This window comes from Octopus bimaculoides, chromosome 1 (genome assembly GCF_001194135.2).
Source record: "Octopus bimaculoides isolate UCB-OBI-ISO-001 chromosome 1, ASM119413v2, whole genome shotgun sequence".
Classification (NCBI taxonomy): domain Eukaryota; kingdom Metazoa; phylum Mollusca; class Cephalopoda; order Octopoda; family Octopodidae; genus Octopus; species Octopus bimaculoides.
This window is the reverse complement of record NC_068981.1, coordinates 21,452,618-21,465,031: the sequence shown is the minus strand read 5'-3', so window position 1 is coordinate 21,465,031 and position 12,414 is coordinate 21,452,618. Positions and strand designations below refer to the sequence as shown.

The 12,414-nt window shown below is 35.9% G+C and overlaps 1 protein-coding gene across 1 annotated transcript in view; it reads right to left on the bottom strand.

The window, feature by feature from the left end:
• The window catches only part of LOC106880661 (GATOR complex protein WDR59), a 126,048-nt gene that overhangs the window by 112,012 nt on the left and 1,622 nt on the right, over positions 1 to 12,414 (bottom strand). The window contains exons 2-8 of the mRNA XM_052974485.1: positions 11,395 to 11,444; positions 11,166 to 11,298; positions 8,779 to 8,870; positions 7,025 to 7,105; positions 6,166 to 6,203; positions 4,275 to 4,363; positions 2,717 to 2,833 (exon numbers count right to left, since the gene is read on the bottom strand). Of these exons, the coding sequence (XP_052830445.1) occupies positions 2,717 to 2,833; positions 4,275 to 4,363; positions 6,166 to 6,203; positions 7,025 to 7,105; positions 8,779 to 8,870; positions 11,166 to 11,298; positions 11,395 to 11,444 (600 nt within the window). The remainder of the gene's footprint in view (positions 1 to 2,716; positions 2,834 to 4,274; positions 4,364 to 6,165; positions 6,204 to 7,024; positions 7,106 to 8,778; positions 8,871 to 11,165; positions 11,299 to 11,394; positions 11,445 to 12,414) is intronic.

Genomic DNA, 12,414 nt, shown 5'->3' with positions numbered 1-12,414 from the left:
GGCACATAAAAGACACCATTTCGAGCGTGGCCGTTTTCGTGCGGGTGACACGTAAAAGCACCCACTACACTCTCTGAGTGGTTGGCGTTAGGAAGGGCATCCAGCTGTAGAAACTCTGCCAAATCAGACTGGAGCCTGGTGTTGCCATCCGGTTTCACCAGTCCTCAGTCAAATCGTCCAACCCATGCTAGCATGGAAAGCGGACGTTAAACGATGATGATGATGATGATGATGATGTACTGACTATGGGCACGTTGAATATATCATAGCAAATTTCAGAGGCTCTATGAGTGCCTAAACACAGTTTCAGTTGCTCAGATAGGGCTTCCTATAAGGAAAGTTCTACATGGACCAGTAAAACTGAGTGCAGGGCACATGCCTACAGTAAAAATTGTTAGGTTCTGATTCACAATATTTCCAAGGGATGCCATACATATAGCTAATTTCATACAATTATCCTAAGAATGATTCCAGAAAACAACACTTATTGAACAGCAGTTATTCATTCAGTCACTAAGGACCTGTTTTCTACTTTAATCCATTAGTGCCCAAACTTTTTTATTTGATTTATTACCAAAAATATTTTTTTTATACAACTCTATCTAATACTAATATATAAAAAAAATTTTATTACAATATTTGAAAGACACTCCAGTATCTCAGAAAAATACACGTTGCAGAAGGATAATCCATCATACCCAATCGATCTGAGATGATGCAGATGCTACAACAAGCACATGCAGATTGATGTTGAAGCTGCTTTCAAGTTGACATGGGCCACAAACACTTTCGATGGCTCTGAAAATTATAAGGGGTCAGACTGAATCATGCACCTCATCGGTCTGTTGCTGTGAGAGTTTCGTCTAGAGATTACGTCAAAACCCTGCCCAAATACTATTCAGGGAGTCAAGCATGCAAATAATATTGAAGGCTCAGAACTATTTGATGGTGATGGCACCAAAGAAAAGTGAGTCGGAAGATGAAAGCGAACCATCTGGGAATCTTCTGGAGGTAATTGACCCATCTGGAAAAACCCCCATGGAGGTTTCACAGGAGCCAAAGCATGGTTGGCCAAACATGATGATAGGAAGCTCTATCTCTCTAGTAGGAATCAGCAGTGATGATCAGGTTAATATAGATGCCCTGTTCCTTGATAAAATACAGAAGGTGTTGTATGAAAACGAGACCTCTACACTTTTCTTGCCATATCAAAACAAACTCATGTCAACTGTCAGTGAAGCTCAGCAATATGTAAAGAAGCGAATATCGAAACCGAGAAACCTGCAGAAGGACAGTAATGAAAAATCATGAGTCTATCATTTATACCTATTTATGTTTTATTATGTATAATGTGAAAATACTGCAAGTTCACGAAACTGTAATTATATACTCTTTTCATTGTGTTTTACTTTTCTTTCTTTTTAAGACGTGTTGCTTGTATCAATATCTGTTTAGTCCATTGCATTTAAAAAAAAAAACCCAAATTACCATAATTAACAAATGTCTTGTTTTTATCATCCAAATGTATATCTTAACTAAAGTGAACGTTTGAAGTACACGTATGTGCTAATTTCATTTGCCTTTTGTTAATTTCTTTTGCTTCGTTGTGTTGTTATATGTGCTTTAAGATGCTTTTTTCCTAATTTTCGTACATACACTATGCTGTTACTGATTCCCACCCACCTCCGTTTATTCCAATCTACCCGCTTATATGAATTTAAGCAAATGTCCAACCCACCCGCTTATTTCAACACCCCACCTATTATTTGGGACTCGAGAGTAAATAAATGATTTAAAAAAAAAAAAGAAAATCAAGGGAGACAACCTAGAAAATATTTAAATTTTATAGTTACCACTATACAATTACCGATTTTCCAACCCACCCACTTTTTAAGCAAATATCCAACCCACCTGCTTATTTCAACCCCACTATTATCTGGGACCCAAGAGTAGCTCTTTTACAAAGTAAGATAGGAAAGAACTAGAGTAAAGAATTCAAGTATGCAGATTATCTCTTTCTTCTAAGTTAGAAGCAATATTAAGATAATTGCGTCTAAATTGTACATTTTCTCTGTGTTAATGAAAATATTACAGTGAAATTAATGCATCATTAGCCCCATCATTTAACATCCGTTGTCCATACTAGCATGGGTTGGATGGTTTGATCAAATCTTGCAAGTAGGTGAGTTGCATCAGACTCCAGTCTGATTTAGCATGGTCTCTATAGCTGAATGCCCTTCCTAATGCCAACTACTTCACAGGGTGTGCTGGGCACTTTTACATGGCTCTGCACGGACCCTTTTGCTTCTCAAAGAATTATTGTAAAATGAAGTTTCAGCAATAAAATCTTGAACTTGAGGTATACAGTCTTTTTTTTTTTAATGAAGACAAGATATTCCATATAGTAATATTAGGAGCAGGAGAAATGGACTTGAAAACTATTAATGGTCAGGAACTGAATCATTGTAATTTTTAGGCACATTATCAGAGTTACAGCTGAAGTTGACATTACTGTCATCAGACTATTGCTTGGGTATCAACTTTATAGCAGAGATTTGAAATTATCAGCAAATGTTTGGGACATCTTAAAGATTTTCAATGGAAAGAGAGAAACAGAGAAGAGGGTGAGGGGTGGGGGGACACTTTGTTCAATGACAAAATTCTCATTCAGAATTAGTACCAACTAGTATATCAAAATGTGGAAGTAAAAACTTACCTTCACTGTACAGTCCTGACTACAAGTAGCTAAATTGTACTCTGAAAACGGACTCCAGTCTAAACCATAAATCTTGGACGGGTGGGCTGCAATATACTGCACAGCAGTATTTCCTTTCTGTCAGGATAATATAAAGACATAAGTGATATAATATCAAAGGTTGGGTTTCACAAAACTAAATCTCTATGCAAAGTTTTCTATATTGTGAATAGTTTCGTGCTATCTAAATACTTCTAGGCTTTACAATTTTTGTTATAGAGTAGATTCTCAAGACAGGCACTATGGTTGTAAGCTTAATATGTTAGATTACTGGCTGACTGCATTCATGACCACAAGATCCAGTCCCTGTTGTAGTGTGGTAGCTTGTGTGCCTCGATGACCCTGAGAAAGCAATACCAATGGAGTTCAAGTACTTGGTAGGGCCTCACATGCGAGACAAGTCAAAGGACACAGGCCAGAATAATATGGACCACCACTTTCCAGAGAGAGAAATAGGTTTGTGTAGGACCAAGACTCCTACCTAGAAAAAAGCAAAGTTACAGATGCATGGATGACAAAACCAACAAGATCTAGGAGAGAGAAAAGCCTTCTGTCAGGGAAACATACAACCACAAGAGTGGTGGAAGAGATGGTGGCCTAAAAATAGCTAGAGGTTGAAATACTGAAGCAGAGCTGAAAAAGCAGGGATCCAACTGGAAAGAAGTGGAAAAGATAGCCTGGTGTGTAAGTAGCATTATCATAAGTTCACACCAAACACCAACTGTTGTAAAGAGCCACATGGTGTGTATTCATTAGGTTTGCATTACTGACATAGATTCTATTGCTCTATTTCTACTTCATAGTTAGTAGGAAAGAAATCTTAGTGGAAAAAAGTTGAACAATGTGAACATATCCAAATAAATAAAAACTTATCTTGGAAAGGGAAAAAAGAGAAAAGTAAGAATATGAAGCACAGTAAAGATTATAACATGAATGGTGATTCCAAGTGGAACTGAATCCTCTGATTAGTATTCCAAAGACTACTCAGTCACTTGTATCTAGATGTATCTGGTTTTGCAAATAAAATTTACAATACTATTTTATCTTCTATCTCAGTGCTACTCAAAGTGGTGGTCTGCGGACTGGTGCCAGTCTGCAAGCCATCAGCTGCTGGTACACGGCAAGTTTCCAGAAAAGAAAGAAACATTATAAAATGCTTACGTAATATTGTATTATTTGGTTACAAAATAAATACAAGATAAGAAAATTGTCAACTTTTATTATATTCATTATATATATTGTTTCCGGTATAAATTAATATTACTAAGAAATATTACCAGTCCCTGGCACATTGGAAAAACAAACTGCCAGTACGCCACATCAGATAGTTTGAGAAGCACTGTTCTATCTAATTGTATTTTTTAACCAATAGACATTATAAATAAATATTATAGTCGAACTTTCCAGTTCAGGATGAAGTTGTTAAGGATTTGATATTAAGTTACAATTTTACAGTTAGGTGTGGAAATTGGTACAAGAGAATGTCAAGATCTAATGGAAAAGATTTTATAAAACCTACCCTTGGATCCCAAATTCTGACATCACCTTCATGTGTTGTAGCAAATGTGTTGTTGGTAACTTTGTTCCATTGAACCTGAGAGGCACCAGCTTAAGGAAAAGACAAAAGAAAAGGCAGCATTTGTAAAAACATCCTCCTTTCTCATGTGATTTGGTCATCAAATGATAAAACATCTTGTGAGAAATGGCACAATAATCTTATGTATAATCAATTACACGTAACATACAGACAAGACAACCTATATTTCATAGCAGCACAGAAGATATAACACAATAGATGTAATACAATTGACATAATGACAAAAGTAGACATAACAACAGAGCAGACATTATATAGAAAACACTGCAACACAGCAGACACTACAACACAATATGCATTGCAACAGAAAAGATGTTACAAATTACAACACAACAGACATTAGAAGATATAGTAACACAACAGTCATCACAACACACAGGTGAGCCTGGTCTAACATATAATTCAAAGTGCTATATATATATATATATATATATATATATATATATATATATATATACACACACATATACATAAATATATAGATAGATATATACGAGTGTAGTAATATATCACCCATGTATATATCATCATCATCATCGTCGTCGTTTAACATCTGCTTTCCATGCTGGGATGAGTTCGACAGTTTGACTGAGGGTTGGCAAGCCAGAAGGCTGCACCAGGCTCCAATCTGATCTGGCAAGGTTTCTACAGCTGGATGTGCTTCCTAATGCCAACCACTCCAAGAGTGTAGTGGGTGCTTTTTACGTGCCACCAGCACGGAAACAGTCAGCCGGCACTGGCACCAGCCACATTCAAATGGTGTTTTTTACATGCCACCGACATGGGAGCCAGTCAGATGGCACTGGCATGGACTACATTTGATTGGTGGTTTTCATGTGCCAATCATTTGAATGGTGGTTTTCATGGGTGTCAATCAGGCAGTACTGTCATCAGCTACAACAATGACTTCACTTGACTCAACAGGTCTTCGCAAGCGCAGTTTATTGCCCAATGATTGAAGGGTACTCTGATATGGACCAGTTATGCTGCACTGGCATAGGCCACAGTTATGCTCTCACTTGGCTTGCCAGGTCTTCTCATGCACAGTATATCTCCAAAGAGGCATTTTCACTGAGGTTTAGTATGAGGGAAAAACCCTTGCTGAAAGTGAAAAGTCAGTTCAAAGCATCCTCTATGGACTTGTAAGTGTATTTTTAGCATAATCGCTGCTTTGAACTGACTCAGTTGTTTTCAATACCTTTTGCTTAAAGCGAGAACATTTCTCCATGGCAAACTGCAGCGAAAATATTTGAATTGACTTCAAGTTTGTTTATATATATATATATATATATATAGTCTTTATTGTGGAGGCGCAATGGCCCAATGGTTAGGGTAGCGGACTTGCAGTTTCGATTCCTAGATCAGGCGTTGTGAGTGTTTATTGAGCGAAAACACCTAAAGCTTCACGAGGCTTCGGCAGGGGATAGTGGCGAACCCTGCTGTACTCTTTCACCACAACTTTCTCTCACTCTTACTTCCTGTTTCTGTTGTGCCTGTAATTCAAAGGGTTAGCCTTGTCACTCTGTGTTACGTTGAATATTTCCGAGAACTACGTTAAGGGTACACGTGTCTGTGGAGTGCTCAGCCACTTGCACGTTAATTTCACAAGCAGGCTGTTCCATTGATCGGATCAACTGGAACCCTCGACGACGTAAGCGACAGAGTGCCAACAATGAATGAATGAGTCTTTATCATTTTTATATCAGTTTTTATATGTTTGCATGGGTTGTCTAAACATAGCAGAACATAAGGAAATATTTGTAAACTAGTGGTTCACATGACACTGCTGTTGTCAAGTACAGTATATACTCACCAACTGTCTGAAATGATCCAGTAGGTTTCTTTGGTTCTCTGAAAAATAACAAGGCCAGCTTTGAGTATATAGAGCAATCTTGTGAGTGTATTTGTTATATTAATACCAGTGGCAACAAACTTGCAACAACAAGAATACATAATATGGTCAATTCCACTTAATTACATAGTTTCTTATGCAAATAACTGAATTCACAAAGTAGGAGACAGATTCTACATTTCAATATAGTTATTAGTAAGCTTTTATGACTCTTACACATATATGAATTACATAACAGAACAAGAATAAAATGTTTTTATCTTAATTACAGAATATTTTGTGTATTCATTATTTACTTCTGTTCCTCCTAGTCTAAGATATTCTTTTTATTGGTATGCATCAATGTGACAATTAATTGACTTATCCTTTCTAAGGTTTTACAGTTCCATTTGGTATCCTTCAAGTACCTGAGCTTAAGTCAGAGTTGTACATCTTAACAATGATTTTCATGCATTTTGAATATCTTAATGATAACAAATAAGACCATGCAGATTAAGTAAAAATTAATTGGTTTCAATCAAAGGATAATGTAGCTGATAATGAAAATCATAAAACAGCTTTTGATTCCCTGGTTGAGTCAAAACTGTCTTTTTACAAAATTTGCTTACAATAAAAGCAGAACAGCTTGAATTGAAGATTCTCTCTAGATATTTCACAGCATTAATTATATTCCTTGATTGAATTATCAATATTGCACATAAGTGCACTGAAAATAATGCAGCTGATTACAATGATGATGATGGTGATGATGATACAATATTACTGATATCATGAAAATATCACTAAATATTGTTTTATTCAACAAAATACAAGGACTGACCTGATATCCCAGAGAAAAGTGTAGGAATCAACAGAGCAAGAAGCCAGGATGTTGACATCAAATGGTGACCAATCTAAATCACTAAAGAAATACACACAAAATAAATATTCTATATATATATATAAAACAAAAAGCAAATACAAATAACAAAAAACAACAAAAGTACAAGGGATGTTACAAAACAGAAATGAATGATAGAAGACTTTTTCCCTTACATTAGAGGGTTCCTCACTTCCTTTAAAATGAATGTAAACAAGGTTAGTACAATTCTTGTGATATCATGCATTTCAAGACCATCAGTCCAGTGCAGTACCTTGTCATACAGGAAGTTAATCCTCCTCATCATCATCATTTAATGTCCATTTTTCATGATGATGATAATGAAGAATTATTGAAATGATCATATATTTTTGAATAGCGTACCCCACAATAAAGATAAAGTGACTATTGCTCAAAACATTGACCTTTTCATTCAAACAATGTTCTTGGTCACACCTGGATCAATGATGTCCAGTGGTGATAACAACAGAAGCAGCTTGAAATATATCCTGTCTTTGATCCAAATACTGAAGAGAAAAAAAAATGTGTGTACCTCCATTTTTAGAATAGGTACACTGTATTCCTGCATATTATGAGGCAATTAAAATGGCTTCTATCAGAAAAGGGATCCAGCTACCTCAAAAAACCCTATTCAACTTAAGCCAGTATGGAAAAACAGACATGAAAATAAAGATGATGATTATTCATATCACCTAATAAATACTTCACTGATTGGAGACTGATTAGAGCAATAGCTCACTTTCAAATGTTGATAGTTAAAGAATGATTTATTGTGCTCAAAAGTTTTGCAATATTTTGTTAACTTATTAGCTTTATTTGACAAGTTATAACAAAAACAGCCTAGCATTCAAAGTAGAGGCCATCATGTTGCACTGTCTAAAGCTACCTTTCTACCAGTTCTTTGATCCCAAGCTGACATCAGTTCTTGTCTTTCAAGGCGAAGAGTTCCTTCACTGAAGCTTTCAGCTCCTCTTGGTTGATGAAGTGTTGTGAGCACAGGATTTGAGCCATAGATTGGAACAAGTAATAATCCAAGGGAATTAGGTTTGGACTATATGCTGGGTGTGCCATCAGTTCGATTCCCTCAAGTTTTTGGAGTTTGAGCATTATGAGGTCTTGCATTCTCTTGCTGTAGAAGAGCTTGGTTTCTGTTAACCAATGCTGGGTATTTTTGCCACACAATGACATACATCTATTCCAGCTGTTTGGAGTGCTGGTTGGTATTGATGGTTCAACCATCCAGAACAAACTCACAGTGAATTATCCCCTCATAATTCCACCAGACGCAGAACATCTGTTTGAAATGCCCATGCTTGGTAACAGATTCCCATGCTTGGTAACCACTACTTATGGATGTTAATATTGTGGAAAAATATCTTCCTCAAATTATTACTTGTTCTCATCTATGGCTCACTTTCTGCACTCACAATGCTTCATCAACCAAGAGGAGGTGGAAGGACAAGAACTGGTATGAACATAGAATTAAAGAACTGATAGAAAGGTAACTTCAGATGGTGCAACATGGTGGCCTCTGATTTTGTTATAACTTGATGAATAAAGTAAATAAGTAACCAAAATACTGCAAAACTTTTGACTCAACACAATGGTAATACTTTAAAAAGAAATGAAGATACAAGAGTAAAAGAAACAAGAGAGAATGTTTACAAGATTTAGAAATTATATATGAATCTCACCTTACAACACGGGAATGAGCTTTTATGGAACATATTGGTTTGCTGCTATTGCTCCCATCTTGCCAATGATAGACATCCAGTTTCTGACCACACTATTAAGATAGAAAACAGTTTGTTACATGACTCTAAAATCAATTATTAGAATTATCTGATTTGGCAGTTATAGATCATAATAATGTTCCTTGCATTCAGTATGTTAACACTAACTTAATTATACACGCACAACTGTGTGGTTAAGAAGTTTGCTTCCCAACAATGTGGTTTCAGGTTCAGTCCTGCTGTGTGGCACTTTCACTCAGTGTCTTCTACTTAAGCCCCAGACTGAACAAAGCTGTGAGTGAATTTGGTAAACAGAAACTGAAAGAAGCCCCTATATGTATGTGTATGTGTGTTTGTCTCGTGGCCTTACCATCACACAATATTTGTAAATAGGTGTTATTGTCATACAAACAATGTCTTTTGGTTCTAATCTTCCATGAAAAATATGTCCAGCCATGAGAAAATATTACTTTGCTTGGAAGCAAGTGAGGGTGGGTGACAGGAAGGGCAACCAACCATAGAAAATCTGATTCAATGAATTCTGTCTGATCCAAGCAAGCATGGAAAAGTGGACATTAACCCTGTCACACTATGTTCCCACTACAGCAGGAATACTTTAATTGTTGCCTTTTCTGTCAGATTCTTGCTAAAACAGTAATGAAAAGCACACATAGAAAAAGATTAAATACTAAACTTAGACAACTGATCACATTACAGCTATGTAGTCAAGTGTTGTTATGAGTCTTGGTTAATGATGTCCTCTATACCAACTCATCATCATCAATGTTTAACGTCCGTTTTCCATGCTGGCATGGGTTGGACGGTTCGGCTGGGGTCTGGGAAGCCAGGAGGCTGCACCAGGCCCCAATCTGATCTGGCAGTGTTTCTACAGCTGGATGCCCTTCCTAATGCCAATCACTCCAAGAGTGTAGTGGGTGCTTTTACGTGCCACCGGCACGAGGGCCAGTCAGGCGGCACTGGCAATGGCCATGCTCAAGTGGTGTTTTTTACAAGTCACCTTCAAGGCAAAAAAAAACAAATAAAAAAACGATTTTGTGATGAATCCAATACTTTGTCTTGTAAATGAGCAAGGCCTAGACTCTTTGCAGTTGAGGAAATTATTATATTTATTCTTTGGACAAAGAGTTTACACATATGTTGGCAAAGAAAATAATTTGGACAATCACACCGGTGAAAGTGATGAGGATAGTAGTGATTCCAGTGAACAAATATGGTAGTTGGAGGATAAGCCTATTGTTATTCTCATGAATATTTTTGTGATTTGTTCAGTAGAGAGAAAGGCTTATTATTGTTATTCTCTTGAAATTTTTTTGTGATTCTGCCTATTAGTTTGCCTGCAATCATTACTCTGGAGCCGTATATGCAACTGCTTATTTTTTTGCTCAGGAGTCCAAATGGAGGGTAAAGTTAGACACAGGGGCTCAGGTCTGAGAGAGTTAAGACAATGATGATGACATACAATTTCATCAGATAATAGTAGACCTAAAACACCCAAAGGTTAAATACTTGATAATTTAAGAGATTTTGTTCATACATGTTGTCCGTTTTAAACTCACAACCTCATCAACTACATGCCCAACAGCTTATCACTATCTCAATACTGAAACCACAGAGCATTTTACATACAATAACAAATAGTCATATTTTGAAATCTACCCAAGTTGTGCTCTTCATCAAACCATGTCCATTCTTTAACACCACTCAGTATTTTGTCTTATTTTACCTGTAGTTCTAAAATCCAGTAGTAACAATTAAACAAAGTTTCATTGATGAGATGTAATAAGCATGAAACATGTCTGGAGTTGTCATGGCACTGCTGAAGATCAAACTCACAACCCACGTTTCATTTTGATAAAAAAAAAAAATTCAGAGTTGTCTCCCCTGCAGTTTGTCTATGAAGATACTTGCGCTCACCATTAAGGTGTAACTTTACAAACTCAATGTAGAATAGGCCGTTTCTCCACCCACAACCCACACTAAAATTAAAGGTACACATAATATATTGTACCCAGCTGCAAATTTTTCCCTACCCACATTTATTAAGAAAAAAAAGCACAACAATGTAATATGACTTAATTGTTCAATGAGTTTTTTTCTTTTTATTATATTTGTTTTATATTTAATGAAGTATTAAAAACTAACACATTGAGTTATAATAGATTATGTATTCATATAACAGTTGTGCAATACCAAAAATGGTATTTGCAAAACAATTTAGATTTCAACAAAATCAAGACACATATAGTACAGACTTTCAGAACAGTTAAAATTTCTTGGTTTACAACATCAAATATGCTAGCTTGCACTCTATTTTATAGTTCACTTACAGCTACAGCAAACTTTTCAGCTGCAACGGCATGTGGATTCCACTGGACACAGCTGATGTCATATTTGCTGTTCCGGTCAATTTTTCGAACATGATCATGGTTTTCAAGACTCATCAACGTTAAAGCTCTTTTCCTGAATTTAAAAGAAAAAAAAAAAGAAAGATATTCAGAAAGACAAAACTACAATTTGAACAGGAAACAGAGATAACCAAGACGAAAATATTCTTACCCTCCAAGAAGAACCCATTGACCAAGACAGTCCACAGCCATTGTACTGGCCTGTAAATAAACATACAACTGTTTTAAAAAACATCAAACAATTTTAATGGATTTGTTATTATACTTACTACGAACTGAATATATCATGATTATAGTAGTATACCCGTATGTGGGTAAGAAACTTGCTTCCCAATCATGTAGTCTTAGTCCCACTGGGCAACACTTTGGGCAAGTGGCTGAGCACTCCACAGACATGCATCCCCTTACTGTAGTTTTTAAGGGGATTCAGTATGACATGGCTGCCCTTTGAACTACAGGTACTACTCATTTTTGCTAGCTGAGAGGACTGGAACAACATGAAATAAAGTATCTTCTCAAGGACACAACACGTCACTGGGGATTGAACTCATGACCTTATGATAGTTAGCTGAATGCCCTAACCACTGAACCGTTCACTATAACCCTGGGTCAACAAAAGCCTTGTGAGTAGATTCAGTAGATGGAAATCGAGAGAAGCTGACTGTGTGTGTGTGTACCTTTGTCTTGACATCATGTGATGATTGTAAATGAGCATCATTGTGATACAAGCTATGTTGTTTGTTTCCAGTCTTTACTGAAGAATGTGTCAGGGCATGGGGAAATATTGTCTTATTTGGAAATAGGTGATGGTTGGTGACAAGAAGGGCATCAGGCTGTACAAAATCTGCTTCAATAAATTCTGACCGAGCCATGCAAGTATGGAAATAGAGATATTAAACGATGATGATAATGATTATATATATATATATATATATATACACACACACACATACATATATATATACAAATATATACATATATATATACAAATATATATATATATACACACACATGTATATATATATATATATACACACATATATACATATACACAAACAAATATATATACACATACATACATATATATATACACACATGTATACATATATATATGTATATATATATATATATATATGTATATATATATATATATATATATATATATATATAT